The sequence below is a fragment of the Bombina bombina genome, chromosome 2, assembly GCF_027579735.1.
Source record: "Bombina bombina isolate aBomBom1 chromosome 2, aBomBom1.pri, whole genome shotgun sequence".
Lineage (NCBI taxonomy): Eukaryota > Metazoa > Chordata > Amphibia > Anura > Bombinatoridae > Bombina > Bombina bombina.
This window is the reverse complement of record NC_069500.1, coordinates 169,723,348-169,737,370: the sequence shown is the minus strand read 5'-3', so window position 1 is coordinate 169,737,370 and position 14,023 is coordinate 169,723,348. Positions and strand designations below refer to the sequence as shown.

Below are 14,023 nucleotides of genomic sequence, written 5' to 3'. Positions count from 1 at the left end.
TAATAAGCGTGACGTTTCGGGGACACACTTCCCCTTCCTGGTTGTCTGAGGAAGGGGAGTGTGTCCCCGTAAAGTCACGCTTATTAAAAGTTTTCTTTTGAATTAAAGACCAGTGAGTGCCTTCCTTCACCGTGTATATTTAACTGCTGGCACCCTGGCATCAGGATTTGCAAGTGAGAGTGCTCTCTATCTACTTTTATATATATATATATATATATATATATATATATATATATATATATATACACACACACAATATATATTTGCAGCTGAACTATCTAGTATACCCACTGCTATTGCATAGAATGCTCTTCCTATCAGGTTATTGATGCAAATTAGCAAATGACTACAGATAAGGTGAGGGAGGAAAACTGGCTCACAGAAATGAGCTAAAAGTATTAACCCAAGCCTCCCTGGGAGAAAGTGGAACCAGTACAAATTTCAGATGTATTTAACAGCAAAATAAATAATGAATGTATATTGCAATAATATTTCACTTTCAATAATGAAACATTTTAGGGAGTTGTTGAAATGTTGATTTTAACGGTCCTTTAATCTTTCTTCATCCTCATCTTTGCTTGTCCCCTAATTACTTATATAACACAAACAGCCAGATATATCCGACAGAAAAAAAGACACAGATTCTGAAAGAGCATTAGTTTATTTTCTAATTTTCACGTGTTACTTGAGAAACCATTTACTTATTTACAAAAATTTTGGAATGTTGAATAAATGCTGATCAATAAAACATTGCACAGCTGATGACAAGAAAATAATTCAAGGAAAATAAAAGCACAGCATACTTAACCATGAAAGCTGGGTTGTTTACTTCATTGCTTATTGCTATGTTCTGAAAGTCTGTAGTAGGCTTTAAAGTATATACAGAATTCTTTGAAACTCCAGCATAGACTATTTACATAATAAATAGGTGGGGAATTAATGTCAACTTTATTAAAACAGTCAAATAAGTCATTCACTTTCAAATTTAATATTTCCTCTTATTGAGAATCAGTGGGTTATTATGCTGGATAATTTTGATGCATAATCATAATGACAGCATCTCTGCATAGTTTGGGTTTATACAAAGCAGGCCAATAACCTGGATACCACAGTATGCAAAGTTGCATTTTTTTAAAAAAAACTACACACATACACACCACACTGTGCATAACTTTAATATATCTTTTACCCCTCTGAAGAGGAGATTATTAAAAATGTAACACCGGGAGCAATTAATAACATTTATAAACCTTAGCAAATCAAAAAGTATTTCTTCTTGAAATCGTTGCATTATTTTTCTAAGGTGCACATATCCTTCCAGTACTTGGAAAATGATCTACCTTTTAAAAATGTGAAAAGCCTATTAACATAATCAGAGTGCAAGTCTCAAATATGACCGTTTAAATGAAAGCTAAAAAAAAAAAAAGGACTAAAGCAAGTCACAAGGGATAATGTTGGAACTCAAAAGTTAAATTTGTAACATTTAATTCTGAGGACTTACCAATAACCAACTTTGGTAAGAAATTTGATTGACAACAATGTGCTGTAAACCGTGTTCCAATAGGGCGATCAATTATGAGTACATTAAGAAACAACATAACATATGATGTACTGTATATAGGTGTAATAACGGTTAGGTATTAGTTGTTGGTAACCAGTTCTATGGTAGACGTTTCGCACTGAGATTATTTAATTTACATTTGACATTTAATTGTTACTAATTCATCACTGAGCCTCAATTGTTTGAGTTAATTAAATTATCAGAAAAATACATGGATATTGTGAACTTGCACAAGACAAAGAAAATTAAAAGCAATAATATGCATATTACGTAAAAATGCATTTCCTAACAACTTCCTCACAGCGGATGATGAAATAAATCTTCATAGGCAATATTACCACAGTGTTTAAAAAGACTTTCCCCTTTTAACTGAAAATGAAAGACATTAAATGCAGTCAATTGTCCTGCATTCAACAATAACATTTAGCATATACACAGCATGTGAAAATTCAACACATTTCTGTGAATATATTCCAGAATATTTGATTCCTATGTAAATATTTCTAAAACATAACCAACATTGGATAAAATATACAGAGAGTTGTTAAAGGGTTTCAGCTAAAATGTTAAAACTATGCAATACGCTTGAGAACAGATAAATGTTTAAGTGCAACTTAACAGCTGCAACTGTTTTCTGTGTTATGAGGAAAATAATGGATTTCTCTTCCTCTGTTTTATGTTATATCTGGTACTCAGTGCTGGTAGAAGACTAGAAATATTACCTCTGTATATTAAAATAAATTATACAATTTTCTCTTTACGTTGGGGCTGGACAGAAACCCCAACAGTATGTCATTGACTCACATTTGACATATCTAATACAAATGAGACGTACTATAATATTGCTCTGATAAAAAAGACCATTAGCCCTAAATAAAAAACAGTTATTGGTCTTCTATGGCACTTGTCCTTGGTCTTTAACAACCATGAATTAATGAGCACTGTGATCCTTACTCATTCATACAAGCAAAAAAAAAAAATGCTAATATTGGAAAAAAATTTTTTTAACAAAAATATATTTATAGAAATAAAGATCAAAGGCAGCTTGTGGTAAATCACTAAATCATTAATGTTAGAAACCCTTTAATGACTCCAGCATGTCTTGTTCACATTTCAGTATTTTCTGTAGAAGAGCCCTTTTACAATTGTCACTACAAACTCACAACTACACGGAACCCGAATCTGAAACTCTCATCAACGATGCTTTGTCGCTCAGCACTTTTTCCCAGGCTTGCTTTGGTTACCTAGCTCCAAACTCAGCATTTCTTTAGAAATTTTACAAGGCAATGCAGTACAAGAGGTTATGCTGTCCAGTGTGACACATAATGCCAGTACCTGTTGTTTTGAGACACCTCGTAATAATGAAGCTATTTCAAAATGATAAAAACGAAAAAGGTGTAAACTGGATTGCAATGTTAATTAAAGCTGTGGTACTCCTCTTTCAACATAATCTAGTTCCTTCTAAATCTGGAGTAAGGCCTTGCTGTTTATTACTATGTAATAATGCACCACAAAATCAACAAGGTTCATCTAGAAAAAGCTTCAGTTTATACAGCTAAATGTTTGCATGTGCATTACATGGAAATGGACAAAGACCAAGTGCAAGAGAAATGTAATCAGAAGTAAAACTGTATTATTCCATCACTGCCAAAGAAGTCTTCAGCAAATTTATACACAAAAGGCTTCAAATGACACGTTTAAGAAAAATAATAAATTCAAAATGAGGTGTAAACACTCTTTCCATTAAAAAAAAAAAACAAAAACAAAAAACTCTATAGAATTAAAAAAGTGAGCGCCTAAAAATGTACTTCAAGCATATAAAAAATGGTGAAGAAAGAATAAAAATTCATGTGGATTACAAAACTGCACTTGGGTTAAAAAAAAAACACTCACTCATTGCTAGTTTTAACCAAAGGAACAGCTCTAATCCCCCGCATTTTCAAGTGCTCTAGATGGGAGAGAAGATTGCATTATCTGGTCAACGTGACACACTACTTGCTTACTCATTCGTCTACATACAGGTAGCAAAGCCAACAATTTGTACTTTCTGTCCAAATCTACAGAAGTTGTTTTGAATTTAAACAGCGATACCATGTTGTGAATAGAAAGAAAGGCGAAAATAGCGTCAGGAAAGATAGCTCTGCCATCTGCCTGTTTGCTACAGTTGAGGCTCAATATTATCTTACACAGAGTTTAGCAACACATGAGTTATCCAAAAATAGACCTACATTCTGTACAAAAACAACACAGGCTTGTTCTTGTAGGCAAGACAGATCGAACATTCCACACCCTAACAGGAAGGTGTTTGAACCATACAGTTTCCTGTTGTCACTGCAGTGGTTTATTCCCTTAAACCACAAATTTGACAATTCATTTCTGTACACAGTTTTTTCAAAAAAAGTATGTGTATTTTTCAAGTTGATTTTACTTTTATATATATGTATGTATATATATAAAAAAATATTTTTTATACTATTTAGTCTTTTGACAACGTGCTGGCTTTCATGTTTTTCCTCGGAGTCCATGATTTTCTCTTCTACACAGAATTGTCTCGTAAAACAATCAGCTCAACTGAATTCTGAAATTTCTTGAGCAACGAGACAGCTTGCCCATGATCAATATTGATGAAGCTGTAACCATTCGCCTGAGGAGAAAAACAGACCAGTTAAGACTTATACCAAAAACAGTTTTTTAAAATAATAAGAGAATATCCTCCAACATACCACAGATGCCTTCCATGACTAGTAGGCCTAGGCTGTCTGAAGGAGACTTGTTGGTGGGAGCTACAGGTGTAATGTAGGCCTGTGTGTAGAGATGGGTTTTCCCTGGCAGTGTTTGGCAAACTGAGTGGAGTGGGGGTGGGCCATAAGAAGTATTTGGGAAGTCCCTGATTTCCCTTTTGGAAATCAGGACATTTGCACTAAAAGGGACATTAAAAGTAAATATATTTTATATAACTCCCTCTAATTATGGGTGATGCCACATGTCAGCTCTGGAATGCAGTGAAAGCTAGATTAAAGGGACAGTCTACTTAAAAATTGTTATTGTTTAAAAAGATAGGTAATCCCTTTATTACCCATTCCCCAGTTTTGCATAGCCAACACTTATATAAATACACCTTTTACCTCCATGATTACCTTGTATCTAAGACTCTGCAGACTGCCCCCTTATCTCAGTGCTTTTTACAAACTTATATTTTAGCCAATTAGTGCTGGTTCCTGCATAAATCTATGGAAACCAGCATATTGTTATCATGGCACACATGAACTAGCACTGTCTTGCTTTGTAAAGTAATAATAATGCACTAAGATAAGAGGCGGCCTGCAGAGACTTAGAAACAGACAGATGTTTAGTGTTTATAAAGTATATTAATATAACAATATTGGTTGTGCAAAGCTGGGGGAATGGGTAGTAAAGGCATAATCTATCTTTTTAAACAATAATAAAAATCAAGTAGACTTTCCCTTTAACATGGTAGCACCCATGACTAGAAGGAGGTGGGGAATAATCTCAATACTATGCTTATAAAAACTTAAATTATGCTTACCTGATAATTTTCTTTTCCTCAGATGGAAAGAGTCCACAGCTGCATTCATTACTTTTGGGAATTAAGAACCTGGCCACCAGGAGGAGGCAAAGACACCCCAGCCAAAGGCTTAAAGTGAAGGTAAACTTTGATGAATGAAAGTCAGTTTTTTTAAAATACTATTATAAACAGGGGCACTTTCATTCATCAAAGTTTACAAGGCAGCCGTTTTGGTTAAAAACTTACCTTTGTTTTTTTCACAGCCAGAGCAGCTTCACCCACCCGGAGATTCTCTCTTCACACGTTATCAATGACTAATCCAGCTTCCTCCAATCACGGCATGGCCTCAGGCAATGACTACCCTGGGGGGAAAGCTGTGATTGGAGGAAGTTGGATTATTCATTGACGTGTGAAGAGAGGATCTCCGGGTGGGGGAAGCTGCTCTGGCTGTGCAAAGAAGAGAGGTACGTTTTTAATCAAAACGGCTGCTTTGTAAACTTTGATGAATGAAAGTGCCCCTGTTTTTAATAGTATTTTTTAAAAACTGGCTTTCATTCACCAAAGTTTACCTTCACTTTAAATACCTCCCCCACTTCCCTCATCCCCAGTCATTCTGCCGAGGGAACAAGGAACAGTAGAAGAAATATCAGGGTAAAAAAAAAGGTGCCAGAAGAACAAAAATAACAGACGCCCCACAGAAAAAATACGGGCGGGGAGCTGTGGACACTTTCCATCTGAAGAAAAGAAAATTATCAGGTAAGCATAATTTAAGTTTTTATTCATAAATGGAAAGAGTCCACAGCTGCATTCATTACTTTTGGGAAAACAATAACCAAGCTATAGAGGACACTGAATGCAAAAACGGCAGGGTACAAGAGGCAGCCATTCTGAGGGCACCAGGCCTGAAAACCCCTACACAACAAAATCCCACTTCGTCCGAAGCCGAGAAAACCTTTGAAAAAAGGAAAAGGCCCAAGGACACTGACTCGCAGATAGTCCACAAGCCTTGCTAGAGACTACAGGAACTAGACTCGACTGAGTCAACAGTCTCCAAGAGACACCGTCGCCCAGCAGTCGGTCTCCAAACAACACAACCCTTACTAAAGAAAGGGAACAAACTACTGTATTCTTCCACAAAAAAGAAAAAAGACACGCTAATCGAAAGGAGAAAAGGCTGAGTAGACCTCGTCCGGGGATCGAACTTGCAACACTCGGTTTGCTACAGTGCAGAGTAGCCACAGTGCATTAGTATGCTGAGCTAGCTGAGCATAAGGAACTCCAGAAAAAAAAAAACTAAAAAGGGCACAAACACAGAGCAAAAAAAACAGAGAAAGCGGGTCAGGCTAACAGAGACCCAACCAGTCTCATAGAAACAAGGGGAGGCAACACCGAGACCCTGGAAATACAGAAACCACAGGATAAAGCTGGGAATCTGAAACAGAGAGGGGATCTTCCCCTAACAGTGCAACCACACTCTAGAAGCAACTGAAGATGAAGGTCCCCAAGTCCCAAAAAGGTAGCTCAGAATACCGAAATATTCAGAAACGAAACCTCATGCAGCAAGCTCAGATAGGTCTGATGAACAACACCTGAAGCAAAAACATTGCATGCTGCAGTCATCTAAAAATGGATCTGAAACTTAAATAATTCCAGGGCAAGTAGAAAGCAGTTGAAGATAGGATCCTTCAGATTGCTAAGTATCCACTAACCATCGGATAACGTTGCAGGCTATCTAAGAGTCGCCAGTCCTTCCCACAAACCTTGAACGTAGAGAAAGAAGAAACCTCAAAGAGGCTTACCGTACCTCGAATGCTCCGAGGACAAAATAGCAGAGCACCAGATCTCAGATCCTGCTCCAACACCGGACCAGCCCAAGCGACAGACATGTCTGATAGACAGGGGGGACAGAAAGACCCCAACCACAAGTTCGCAGGGAATAGAAAGAGAGAGAGGGGACCTACGCCAACAGAGCTCGGGTGCCAACCCAATCCACTCCTCCAAAATAATGCACTCCCAAGGAAAACCCCTAGGACCTGGAACAGAGAAAAGTGCAATAGATCCATAGGAAGACCTGTCGCAACTCTCTTAGACAGTCTCTACGTAGAGAGATCAATTTCCAACAGGTGGAACAGAGCCCACAGAGCAGCAGATGCTGCCCCTTACAGAAATAAGCCACCTGATCCAACCTCCTACACACAGGGCAGGACAATGACCCTCCAGAGAGAGGAAACCCCAGCTCATAAAGAAGACAAACTATCCCCTCAAAAGGGAAGGGCACAGATAAGAACAGCGTACATGTCCCCAAGACATGAAGCCATAGTATGATCAAAACAGACCGAATGAAAAAATCAACCAGACACCACTGTTGACCCAACAGAGAAAAAACTTCCCATGAAGAGGAGCACACACTGTCCGAAGGACAAGTCAGGCCTTAAAGTTTATAACCAGTACCCGAAGGTGGATGTGAACTCTGGCCTTCCTGCTTGCAACCCCAATGAGCTAACCCCTATGTCGCAACATAGGATCCCTGAAAAAACTAGGTTGTCCCGACCCAGTCCACAGGATCATAAGTCTCCATACATCCAAGAAGGATCAAAGACAAGAACCCTGGACCCAGAATCGTCCTAAAACGAACGACACCCCCAGGGAACACAAGATACCCCGTCTGAAGCAATCAGATCTCACAGGGGATGATAACCGGGCAACCTGGAGAACGGGTACAGGACTCACTCGTAATTCCCAGCCCAAGGGAAGAGAACACCCTTGGCCGGAGGTCAACACCTTCCCCAGCAAGGTGCTAGGCAGCAACAAAGTCACGCAATTTCTCTAGAGCCCAAAGGCCCCAAAGGCAGCACAAAGGGAAATGAGAACAAGAACAAAGTCAGCCGAAAGAGAGTAGAAAAGAAAGGCTAGTCTCCATAATCCTTTCAGATTAACATTCCAGAGGACCACAACCAAAGCATCCCAAACTCAGGCAGAAAAACATCCCCTAAGCAAAAAGCTTGGAAAAAGACAGCACCTCCTATTGCTCCTATCAACTCCAAAAGGAAGACAGAGCCTCACGGCCTTTACTTCCTAATTAAGCGGCCAAAGCCGCAAGAAAAACCGAAGTCAAAAAGTCTCGACCCAAAGTAAGAGAGAGCCTCTATAAGGAACAAGTCCTAAAAGGACACTTCCAAAGAGACCATGAAAGGCAAAACTGTAAGAACGGCGGTATGAAGGACCTAAATCCTCCAAGCCTCCAACCCACAACGGGAAGGAACACTCTAGTTCCTGGAAAAATCGGAAAAGACTGAGCATGTCACTGCGGATCTTAACAGAGTCCCGGCCCACTAGATTGAAAGGCGAATGAGGACTGAACCAATCCCCCATACCCCTAAGCAACCACGGACCATCAAGTCCTCTCAAGAAGCAAGTTGAAGCTTGTAAAATAACAAGTAAACAACACAAATCATATTGTGATCACTAGGCACCCTCACCGGACCAACCGGACATAAAAAGGCGCCACGTGTCTGAACTAGGCCTCAAAGAGAGAAGGGTTTGTACCCATTCAGAACCAGCCTGAAACCAAGGGCCCCAGCACTGTCAAGGCCACAGAGTCTCCCCCGAGATGTAGTGATAAAGAACAGTCAGACAGAACATAAGACTAGTATGTCCTCAAAGTAAACAGTGCAACCACAATATTGTGATTATCAATTCCAGAGACTAAGGTTCCCTAAGGAAACATCACACAACAACATGAGCTTTAGATAAGGCAACCCATAGGTTATCGCCCAGGAAGAACGGACAGACCCGCAGGACCAGCCCCACAGGAGTCCGAGACTTCCAAGCTCAGAACTGGAAAAGGATACACAGATAACAAAGACTATAAGAAGAGTACTTCATCCCCTTATGTCTATACAAGCAAGACATTCGAAGATTAAGACTGAGAATCCCCAGATCCATTAAGAGTGGGATCCTCCAGCAACGCCAAAACGGGCCTCAGTAGAACACGAAGGCACACCAGTCTATAACGAAAGGCGCAACATACCTCCGCGGGGACAAAAGAAAACACCGCCCGAAGGTTGACCCCCTGAGGCCTATGGGGCAGTCGCTCCCCTGGAGGCCTGACCTGGACCAGGCGATCCCACGCCTGATGAGCCCCGGTTAACGGAAGACGGACAATATCGTAAGCACACTCCCGGGAGGTGCAGATGTGCCAGCGCCAAAGATATGGCCATGCGGAACAGTGCTGTAACCTCCGGTGGGAACAGGCCACACTCCATAGAAGGATAAGCAGCGTTTGGGTTACCTCCTACATGCGTAGTAAGAGTTGGTGGTAGGGAACTCGCCTCATGGGAAATAGAATCCCCAGAGGCGGATGGCTCAGTAGGCACCTGATTCCCCGATCCCGAGGAACAGAGCACTCTAAAACAGCATTCGAAACATAACTGATAGGCATGTATCACCCGGGCCAATTCATATTTTTCGCAAGAAGTAGAGTCTGAATCAGAGACATCTGTCTCCAAAAAATCAGAATACTCCATAACTGGGATATTGAATAAAAAATGGACCAATAAGAAAAATCTAAACGGCAGCTTACACCCCCAATAGCTGGGGCACTCACCACCTCCAGAGAACCAGACACCAGCGGACAAGGATTTCTCCTTCACCACACGGTCAGGAAAGCAGAAATGGAGAGCCAAAATGTGGCCACGCCCGGTCACAAGGTAAACCGTGCAGTCCATGCAAATGCGTGCACAACTGTAAAGGCTGCGTCACTAGACATAGGCCGTTATGTTCCAAAATAGCCATGAGCTAAAGCAACACTGCACAGTAGCAGACAAAATCACATAACAAACATGATTATAAACCCCCCTGTTGAATAACCCCCCCCTCAGGAGATATTAACCCTTGATTCAGAGATACAAAAAGGAGCCTCACTGAGACCCTATGTTAAAGTTATCCCAGAAAGGTTGAAGCCCCTCACGGATAAACAGTTGCAATTACAATACATCCATGATGAAAGTAAAATGAAATGATCTTACCGGAATTTACGCCATGGAACAGGAACACGGCCATTCAAGTATGACAGATGGTAGCTTCGCTTCTGCCATGGACTTGAGAGAAAAAAGCAGGCAGAGAAACTCGTCAACGCTGATTGCTTGCGGAGCTGTTAATATGAGTCGGGATGGTTTCGCAGAAAAACTCTCCCTGCATCTCCGGACTCTAACTTTCACCCATGCTCTCACTGAGAGGCTGACAGGACTACTTAAAACTCCAGTCCCATACCGAAGAGTACTACCCTCCATAAGAGACTATCAAAAACTTCTGACACTTCTCTGCCAACCTCCTGGGACGAAAGGCAAAGAATGACTGGGGGATGAGGGAAGTGGGGAAGGTATTTACGTTTACCTTCACTTTAAGCCTTTGGCAGGGGTGTCTTTGCCGCCTCCTGGTGGCCAGGTTCTAAATTCCCAAAAGTAATGAATGCAGCTGTGGACTCTCTCCATTTATGAAGAAAATGTATTTAGTGTTTAATGCCCCGAAGAAAAAATTGTAGGATGCACAGCGGGGAAGAATAAATCCTGCAATATGTGGGACGTTTGGTAGTTCTGTAAGAGTAATACTCACACTACTTGATCTATTCACCTAACTAGTAAAAAATATTAAAAAGGGATATAAGTGTTTTTTATTCTTTGAGGCACCACAGAGGAAATTTTCAAATGTATTGCGTTTTTTGTTTTATGTAGAAGCTTATTTTTAAACTTGTAGGGAATGCCACTATCCTACAATAAAGCACAGGAGATCTGCTTATTAACCAGGAAGCAATCAGGCCCATAAGGCCCAGGTGCACTTCCTGTTAGCTTAACATTAAAATAAAAACTAAACCTTTTTTTTCCATGCAAAACTATATACAATTCTAAACAATGCTCTTTCGTATGTATTATAGACATTAAAGAAAGCTTTCTGTCCCTTAACTAAGCATGGCAATCATAACGTTACAATAGAGGCAGAACAATAAGCATGTTAAGCTTGCGATATTAAAGGGACAGTAAAGTCATAAATAGACATTCATGATTTAGACACAGCATACAATTTTAAACAACTTTCCAATTTACTTCCATTATTTAATTTGCTTCCTCTCTTGTTATCCTTTGCTGAAAGGTTTATCTAGGAAAGCTCAGGAGCAGCAAATAATCTAGGTTTTAGCTGCTGATTGGTGGCTGCATATATATACCAATTGTCATAGGCTCACCCATGTGTTTACTTAGAAACCAGTCATGAATTGCTGCTCCTTCAACAAATGTTACCAAGAGAATGAAGCAAATCTGATAAAGGTAAACTGGAAAGTTGTTTCTAAAAAGATAGGCAATCCTTTTATTACCTATTCCCCAGTCTTGCATAACCAACAACAGTTATATTAATATACTTTTTACCTCTGATATTACCTTGTATGCAAGCCTCTGCAGACTGCCCCCTTACCTCAGTGCTTTTTAAAGCTAATAAAATGCCCTGGGACAAGAGGCGGCCTTTAAGGGCTTAGAAATTAGAATATGATCCTACCGAGGTTTAGCCTTCAACAATGAATACAAAGAGAAGAAAGCAAATTTGATGATCAAAGTAAATTGGAAAGTTGTTTAACATTGCATCTGAATAATGAAAGTTTCATTTTGACTTTACTGTCCCTTTAACTAATTATATACATTTTTTAATCACACAATGTAGATTTATATTGAGAAAAGTGTATAACTTTATTTCTTTAATTGACATTTATTTCTAGTCATTCTCATTTTCTTCAAGGCTGGAGAGCCAGGTCAACTCATCAGGTTTGCTTAGATAAAGGGAATATATTAAAGGAGGGAAAATGTACTCAATACTCTGAAGTTCCAAAAACATTGACAGAATGTAAAGCTGTAAATTATTACTTATAAATGATCAAAGGAATTAAATGGTGTTTTAAATGAATTTTTGTTGGCCATGATAAGACAATTCAAAAGTATTTATGGGGATGTGCACTGCAAGAGGCTAAAGTCTCTAGCTAGCCAGCAAACATCAGCAAGTTGTTAAGTCTTGACAATTCTGCAAAGCAAACAGATGTCTAGGGGATATTGATATTATCTATAAAAGCTTTATGTATGTAGATCACTCATGTCAAAATATTCTTAAAATGTATATACAGTGGGGCAAAAAAGAATTTAGTCAGCCACCAATTGTGCAAGTTCTCCCACTTAAGAAGATGAGAGAGGCCTGTAATTTTCATCATAGGTATACCTCAACTATCAGAGACAAAATGTGGAAACAAATCCAGACAATCACATTGTCTGTTTTGGAAAGAATTTATTTGCATATTATGGTGGAAAATAAGTATTTGGTCACCTACAAACAAGCAAGATTTCTGGCTCTCACAGACCTGTATCTTCTTCTTTAAGAGGCTCCTCTGTCCTCCACTCATTACCTGTATTAATGGCACCTGTTTTAACTTATCAGTATAAAAGACACCTGTCCACAACCTCAAGACCAAAGAGCTGTCGAAGGACACCAGAAACAAAATTGTAGACCTGCACCAGGCTGGGAAGACTGAATCTACAATAGGCAAGCAGCTTGGTGTGAAGAAATCAACTGTGAGAGCAATAATTAGAAAATGGAAGACATACAAAACCACTGATAATCTCCCTCGATCTGGGGCTCCATGCAAGATCTCACCCCGTGGGGTCAAAATAATCACAAGAACAGTGAGCAAACATCCCAGAACCACACAGGGGGACCTACTGAATGACCTGCAGAGAGCTGGGACCAACGTAACAAAGGCTACCATCAGTAACACACTACGCCGCCAGGGACTCAGATCCTGCAGTGCCAGACGTGTCCCCCTGCTTAAGCCAGTACATGTCCGGGCCCGTCTGAAGTATGCTAGAGAGCATTTGGATGATCCAGAAGCGGATTGGGAGAATGTCATATGGCAGATGAAACCAAAGTAGAACTGTTTGGTAGAAACACAACTCGTCGTGTTTGAAGGAGAGAGAATGCTGAGTTGCAACCAAAGAACACCATACCTACTGTGAAGCATGGGGGTGGCAACATCATGCTTTGGGGCTGTTTCTCTGCAAAGGGAACAGGACGACTGATCCGTGTACATGAAAGAATGAATGGAGCCATGTATCGTGAGATTTTGAGTGCAAACCTCTTTCCATCAGCAAGGGCATTGAAGATTAAACATGGCTGGGTCTTTCAGCATGACAATGATCCCAAACACACCGCCCGGACAACGAAGGAGTGGCTTCGTAAGAAGCATTTCAAGGTCCTGGAGTGGCCTAGCCAGTCTCCAGTTCTCAACCCCATAGAAAACCTTTGGAGGGAGTTGAAAGTCCGTGTTGCCCAGCGACAGCCCCAAAACATCACTGCTCTAGAGGAGATCTGCATGCAGGAATGGGCCAACATACCAGCAACAGTGTGTGACAACCTTGTGAAGACTTACAGAAAACGTTTGACCTCTGTCATTGCCAACAAAGGATATATAACAAAGTATTGAGATGAACTTTTGATATTGACCAAATACTTATTTTCCACCATAATTTTCAAATAAATTCTTTCCAAATCAGACAATGTGATTGTCTGGATTTGTTTCCACATTTTGTCTCTCATAGTTGAGGTATACCTATGATGAAAATTACAGGCCTCTCTCATCTCCTTAGGTGGGAGAAGTTGCACAATTGGTGGCTGACTAAATACTTTTTTGCCCCACTGTAATCCCATTATACAGTACAGTGTATCGTATTTTATTTTTTGTAAACCTTCTCCTCAGAAATCTATTATACTTAGCAAGTGACTCTGATAATACTGTAAAACTTAAATTATGCTTACCTGATAATTTTATTTTCTTCTGTAGGGGGAGAGTCCACAGCTGCATACATTACATTTGGGAAATACAGAAACTGGCCACCAGGAGGAGGCAA

At 40.0% G+C, this 14,023-nt stretch overlaps 1 protein-coding gene across 1 annotated transcript in view; it reads right to left on the bottom strand.

The window, feature by feature from the left end:
* Positions 1-642: 642 nt before the first annotated feature.
* The window catches only part of ERBIN (erbb2 interacting protein), a gene marked incomplete in the record, with an annotated part of 752,109 nt that continues 738,728 nt past the window's right edge, over positions 643-14,023 (bottom strand). The window contains 1 exon segment of the mRNA XM_053701342.1: positions 643-4,205. Coding sequence (XP_053557317.1) covers positions 4,098-4,205 — 108 coding nt within the window.